The sequence below is a fragment of the Acyrthosiphon pisum genome, chromosome A2 (genome assembly GCF_005508785.2).
Source record: "Acyrthosiphon pisum isolate AL4f chromosome A2, pea_aphid_22Mar2018_4r6ur, whole genome shotgun sequence".
In the NCBI taxonomy this organism is placed as follows: domain Eukaryota; kingdom Metazoa; phylum Arthropoda; class Insecta; order Hemiptera; family Aphididae; genus Acyrthosiphon; species Acyrthosiphon pisum.
Window position 1 is genome coordinate 61,546,662 of NC_042495.1, and position 7,743 is coordinate 61,554,404.

At 27.6% G+C, this 7,743-nt stretch overlaps 1 protein-coding gene across 1 annotated transcript in view; it reads right to left on the minus strand.

Annotated features, from left to right (window-relative positions):
• Positions 1–6,237: 6,237 nt before the first annotated feature.
• LOC107882164 overlaps positions 6,238–7,743 on the minus strand; it is a 6,211-nt gene continuing 4,705 nt past the window's right edge. Inside the window, exon 3 of the mRNA XM_016807480.2 lies at positions 6,238–6,697. Coding sequence (XP_016662969.1) covers positions 6,499–6,697 — 199 coding nt within the window. The 3' untranslated portion in view covers positions 6,238–6,498. The remainder of the gene's footprint in view (positions 6,698–7,743) is intronic.

Genomic DNA, 7,743 nt, shown 5'->3' on the forward strand with positions numbered 1-7,743 from the left:
TTAATTTATTATAGCTCTGTTTCTGTCGTATTTGATATTATTGTTCTATTGCAGTCATAACGTTCCATGCACCATGTGGTCTAATTATCAGGTGCCGAGAAATGAATATGAATGTCACCATTGACATCAGCATACGGCATAACATGTGTTTTTCCTTTTTTGATAGCAACAAACATTGATAATATACTATTCAGTAACCTAAAAAATATATATATATATATATATTATGTTTAGCTGATGATTAATGTAATTTACTTATTTATTTATTTATTAATTAATTATTCAATTAAGTACATAATAATATATTAATGGTTATTAGCGTACAATTATGTGCAGATTATTATTTTTATTTTTTTAAACAATATTTAATTTGTTTTATATTTTGCTAAATTATATTACCTAGTAATTCTTTTAAATGTATTATTTAATAATATAACCGAGTATATTAGGTTGCAATTATTTGATTAGAGATCAGCCACAGTGATTCTAAAAAAAACGATGATTTTTATATTTCTACTGAAGTACTTACAAAGAAAATTATTTTCTTTATAAGGTTTATGTTATAATTAAATCTTGAAGTAACAAAATGGCTGGTAAATTTATTAATCTGAGTTGGAGCCTTACCTATTGATCCAGTCAGGCATTATACCTGCCTTCCCAACTGCAGCCATTTGACATGCTATTCTATCCACGCACTTTTTCGAATCTAAAAACTTTTGAAATATATTCAAGGCAGTATCGATTAGAGACTCTGAATCATGCTTATTATGAAAACTTAAATCATTGGATCTAAAAGTACTAGATCGACCAGCTAGTATATTTTTTGGAATATTTGGAAATTGATCACTTGTAAAACTCTTTGTCAAACCTGGTCGAGCTGGTATACCTGGAAGATTTGATAGTAAACTACTCAGTAGATTTGATAAAGATGATGTAGGAGCTGGAGACATCATATTGAGTGACTGCCCCGGAAGCAAATACATTGCACTCATAATAATTGGAAAAATAAGTGTCATAAGTATTAAAAATAATGGTAATATCAACATTGGTAAAGACAGAGTTTTAAAGAGTTTCGATAATTTTAAAAATAAAAGAAATTTGACGAATATTGCTACCAAAAATAATTTTAACTTGAACAGAAGTAAGAACAAGATCTTTAGAATTCCAAATAATTTCAGTTTGATCAATCCGGCTTTAACGAGTGTCAATAAGCCGATAGTATGCCAATCGAACTTTTCCTTTTTTGAAATTGATATTTTTGTTTGAGGACCCAGGACTTGATTACCTAGAGGTGGTCTCAGAAATGGTCGATAATGCATAGTCGATGGGCTCTCCGCAATTAGTCCATAGTAAGCCCTATTATCAATTGAATAATGTGGTCTTAACCCGATCCCGCCATTCAGATCACTATCAGTATGTTTGAATGCATCATTGTGGTGCATACTATAAGTCAAGTCATACGGAACGTGATGACCGGTCCATTCGTCGTACTTCGTGTTCTGGTGACTGTGGTAATTTGATCGACTGTTGAAAAATTCAACGAAAAATTAAAACATAAGTTTACTATGTACAATATCAAACACTGCGTCGTATAACGGAAAATCATACGTAAGTACCATTACTTGCCAAGGCTGGGAAGTTAATTATTTTTTTTTACTTAGTTAAGTTAAGTTAATATGCATCAATAACAAAAAGTTCATTTAACTATAGGGTAACTCAGTTAAGTTAAAAGTTAATACACACTTTTGTTAACTTTTTATTAAGTTAAAAAAAAAGTTAATTTGTTTATACAATGCTAGCGCACTTAATTTTTTTCTAACTCAAAACTAAATTATAGACTATATAAGTGTTTGTACTTAATACAGTGTTTTCATATAAGTTAGATTAGAATGATATTATACATTTTTAACTTTAAACAATTCCCGGTAAATATTTTTGACATGAAAACAAAATAGACTGAAATAGTGAAATATAATTAAATTAAAAACAAAACAAATTAACTTAACTTACTTCTTAAAATGAAAAATTAATTCGTTAATTTCACGACGATTAAAAAAGAAATTTAGTAAGTTAACAGTTAAGTTATTAAAAAGCCAAAAGTAACTAGGTAGTTGGGTTCAAAAGTTTAAATTAAATTAACTTTTTAACTTATTAGTTAAGTTAAAACGTTAAAATAAAATTAACTTTTAAACTTAACTTTAATTTTTTAACTCGTTAATTCCCAGCTTTGTTACTTGCAATATATAAATAAAATAATATTAACCTGTTGATTTCCCACAACTCTGCGGTCCGGTCGGCTACGTGTTCTCGATCGCGTTCGGCCGGGTAAGAATTTGTTTTGTCAGTCAACCTACCCTGTCCTACCGACGGCCAAACTAGGTTCCCGGATTCACCGGACCAGGAGTGTTTGGCCGAACGGAAGTTTGTCACTCGTTGGTCGTCGGCCGAGTCCGACATGAACTCGGTTGGTGCAATTCGCGGTTGGCTACGACCGACAGACGTATCCGACACATCTAGATAGATGACGGTTGCAGTCGATTTTTCAGATAGGTCGTTTCTATCATTGCCGAAGTGACGATGAGTAACCGCCGATTCCGGAATCTCTGCCACTGACCGATCGGAAGTATAATGTGCGCACAAGAACGCAACGACCATCATAGTAACAATAATGATCGTCAATATCATCATGATGCATTTAACACCTGCGGATCGTGATCGATTTTCGGTCCCGTTAGTAGTGCAAAGTAGGTACCTGTAATTAAACAATACTGCTTATCAGATACACAGTAACATTATTTAAAACTATTAAACCACATAGACTTAAACTTATAGGAGCTTATTTGTTTTAAAAACAACATTTTAAATATTTGAGTAGTTAAAAATGAGTGATTTTTTTGTGCATTTTAAATAATTATTGTTATAAATTCCATAACTAATAAATTTACTATACAATCTCATATTATGTTGATTTCTATATTACCTACATCAGAATTATTAAAATTAAATTGGGTAAATCAATAATTATTAATTAAACATGTTTACTCACATAATTGTTTATTAGTATTTTATCCAGGTTCTGTCATAGTGTTCCTTGATGTTAGACGAGTTGATACAAACATTAAAAATACATATATAACATTTATCTTGACAAAATGAAATAATATAAGTACATTAGTTATTTGGATTATTATACCTAGTACCTACAACTAACTATTACTGTTTCATTTATTAATATAAAATATGTTTGTACCAACCTTAAATAATTTCCCACCTAAATATTATTTTAGCCATAACTAACAAGCTATAATTTTGCAACGTTACAAAATATGTTTCAATATATTATAGATAATTGTATTATTAATACCTAATAAATTATTTGTAACGGCATATGTACTCACAACAAACAAAATATATAGAAAATACCCGTTATATCTACAGTTAGTAGATAATATATAAATATTATAATATTATTAGTTTCAAATTAAAAAAAAAAAAACATTTTTATATAAAACTAAAATGACCGAAACCGAAGTAAGTACGAACTACTTCTACGTTTATAATTTATTAGTTATTACTTATTACTCAACATATGTCGTTTTCACTTGAGTAATTATTAATATTCACTTGAATAAACGTTTCCATACTATGACAAAGATATTGTTGTGTCTTTGCTTTTTTGAAGAATTAAAATATTTTAATGTATACCTAAAGACCTAAGTATATAGTATACCTATTTAATATGCTGTACACAAATACATTAAATTTATCTTCCACATCTATTATACATAATGTACAGGTTCAATTGGGTGATACACCGAGCATGATGTACCACTAATTACTATTTACTAAGTTCTAAGGATAATTTATAGTTCTTAATAACAGTTTAGAATATTTAAACATAAAGGATAAAATACATAGGTAGGTATTATAGGTATAATATGAAATATAGTAAAACCTATCTGACTTATAATTATGTGAAGACAGTTTTTAAAATTACAAAGTTTAAATAAATAATAACTTTAAAATTATCATTAGCTCTCATATAATCCAAACCAATTATCACAGACTATTATTCTGAACATACAATGATTAATGACTCAAAACTACAAGCTTAAATTTTAATTTTGATACATAAATAGTTCAGAAAAAAAATCTGCTTTACAATTTGCAGTAAAAAAAATATCATCATTTTTTATCGTCACAGTTTTCGAAAATGTATGGCACATACCTAATATATACTTATTACTAATTCCAAAAATCAGAATTTGAATAAATTCCTTATTAAAGGGTAAAATATAGATGAATATGCTTGGTAGATCATCCAGTATTAAACATACCTTCCTATATATTTTACATTTTTCTTATTTTTATTTTATATCATTTTTAATATATTATTATTATCATAGAAATATTGAGTGTGAATTAAAATCCGTTCGGTCGTGTTGTATTTTGTTGTAATTTAATTTACACAATTCATTCGGTAGATGTGGCTATAATATACTACAATGAATTATTAAAGTAAAATGTAATGTGGCCTATAATAATATTATAATATTATACATGCATAATTCATAGTGAATACGTCATATAACACATAATCAAACATGATAATATTACATTTTGACTATAAGATTTTGAGTATAATATGGTGAATAGCCAATTTTTGAATTGATCAATATATTATATCTACGGTGTCTTGTAAACTATTTATCACTTTTTTTTTTTTTTACTATGAAAATGTTATTGCTTTTTTTTTCAGCAGGTACCAAATTTGTTTTCCATCACATGTCTGACAACATAAATTATTAATTTAATTTTTAGTAATATAATATTATTATCATAGTAAGTGGCATTAATTACACAAATATATAATATAATAATACCTATAGATATACAATTATTTAATGATGTGTATTCACATCATAGCTACCGTATAAAATTCAATTTAATGAATATAAAATTAATTCTAGAATACAATAAAATATATATAAATGTACAAAATATTACCTATCCTATATAGTTAGCGCAGACCTTTTTCTTTTATTGTTATTTTTCACCATTTTTTTTTTTTTTTTTTTGTAGCTACGATTATAAAGATTATCAAGTACTTTATAATCGTTTAATATGTTCTTAACTAATATCACTGGTCGACATATCAAAATCAAACCATCAAGTATATTTTTTTTTCAGATCCAACCACCATGATTATTAATGTAATAAGATTTTTCTAGATTTAGTTTTGAATGAAAAATGTGGATAGGTCAAAGTTTATATGTTTTATAACTAGGAAATATTATATATTTTATCGTTACTTAAAAATTCCATGACTATCTTTGAAGTAATTATCTTGTCAAAGAACTTTTATTTGTTGCGTGATCATTATACTTTTACCCTAAATCTTTTTAACGTAAAATAAAGAAGAAATAATCCTAGAGCTACTACAGTCACTTTGTGTAAATGAAACCAATTTTTTAATGGAGATGAATGATACAGCATTTGTGCAATAACAACTTTACTTTTTTTGCCAAAATCTTAATGGTATTTCCTCAAATAACAGTTATATGGCAAAAGTAATGGATGCTACAATAATACCTATAGATAGGTACCTACAATAAAAATACAGCAAAGTTGTAAAAAAAATTAGGTAATCGCTCTGCTATTTGGTGGACAGTAGGTTCTAGTCAACCGATAGGTATTACCTTGGGTAATATTTGACGTTATTTAGATGTTTTTCGCAAATAGGTACACAATGTTTGTTACAAACTCTGAAAGAATTATAATAATATTATCAAGAAATTACATATATCACGAACACACCTTTCTTCGCCTTATGTGTTATACTTGAATTCAATTCTAAACGGTTACCTACCCCAAAGCACCAACTAGATCAAATTTTCTACCAGAAACCAACCTCTAAGTTGAAAACCAAATCAATTTTACTCCTGTAAAAGATGAGAATAATAGGAACAAAAATTGTTTTTTAAAAAACATTGTAAAAATCAAGTACATTCAACTCTCCACTCAGAATCTATAATAGTTTTACTTATAAACTAATAACGTTATAAAATATAAATTATGATATTATTTTAATGTTTCTTAAAATGTATTTAGGTACCATCAATAAACATACCTACCTAAATATCCTTTTTATAACTGATTATATCTAAAACGTAATTTGGCATGGATTTTTGTAAATCAAGATACCAACAATTTCAATGTACATTAATTAAGCATTTATTGAGTACATAATAATACCATTGTGTACTATAATGAGCATATATATTATAATTTAAGTACATAATTCTTCAATATAATTACAAATTAAATCTAATAGGAATAAACATTTTTCGCGGGAAAACATTTTGGGTTAAATTAAAGTATGTACAAGACATCATTGTTTAAAATCTACTCTTAGAATTTACGTATTTTAACAAACTGTTAAATAAACCAAACGAAAAGAATACATCAAATACTAATGATGATGGATTATTATTGTAATTATTTTACTGCATCTATCACATTTGTTGCCGTCTTAGTAGTGTTGGTAATATTGCAGTCGTATCGATCTGAACACCATGTTGCCCAATTTTCAGGATTATCCGACTTGTTATAAATCACATTATTTACATCAGAATACGCTTTGAGATAAGATTGTAGTTTTTCATTTGGAATAACCTTTGATACTCGATAAAGCATCCTAAAAAAAAAGTGTATGTCAATTGTGCAATAAAAAATAAAAATAATTATAAATAAATAATAATTAGCAATAATAGTATAAGGTATAATAACTTTAATCTATATATATAAAAATGAATGTTTGTGTGTCAGTGTGTGTGTCCATGTTACCATGGCAACCATTTATATATTATTATTTTGAGATTTTCGTCGGTGTGTATCTCCGTATTACCATAGGAACCAAAATTGTATTTTATTTTGAAATTTCCGATAGAAATGTTTTGTATTTGAATGGTTGCAATGGTGATATGTAAAACATATTATTCATATAGAGTTGGCAATTTTTATGGGCAACGAAGTGAACGGGTTCAGATATTTTTATACACATAGATAGATTATACCTCTGAGCAGAAGATAGGCTAATTTAAAAGGGAGAGGACCAACCCCGGGACTCGGGAGGTGCTCAAACAGGGATTTTGATATTTCTACGGACATTTTTGTTTATAAATGGTTGCCATGGGTTTTGAAGCTATTATAATAATAATTATTGGTTGCCGGGAAACGAAGTGCACGGGATCAGCTAGTTTATAATAATTTATAATCTTATATCATGCTATGTATATAAAAATTTACAATTCATTGTAACCCGAGCAAAATGGATTTTATGTCAACGAGATAATTAAATCATACGTAAATAAAAGAAAAATTGTATTACTAAAAAATGACTATAATAATATGAATTCATATGGTAATAAATAATAATGTATAAAAAAAGCCACTGTATAGTATACAGTTGCCAGACCTGATAGTTTTATGAGGAGTAGTAGGTATAGTATGCTATGGTCAATATGCTATGGTCAATAAGCTACTTGAAATAACTTGAAATAATTTTTTAATTTTTTTTTGGTGGAGAGGGAGAGGTGGTAAGGTAAGATAATATTATAAATATTTTTTGCCAATTATTGTGTTTAAAAATATGACGGGGGAGGAAAAGACACCTTACTAGCTGTTAGATTGTAGGCAGAGCTTTATTACACACTTGAACATTTTAGTTTATTATAGTCCGCG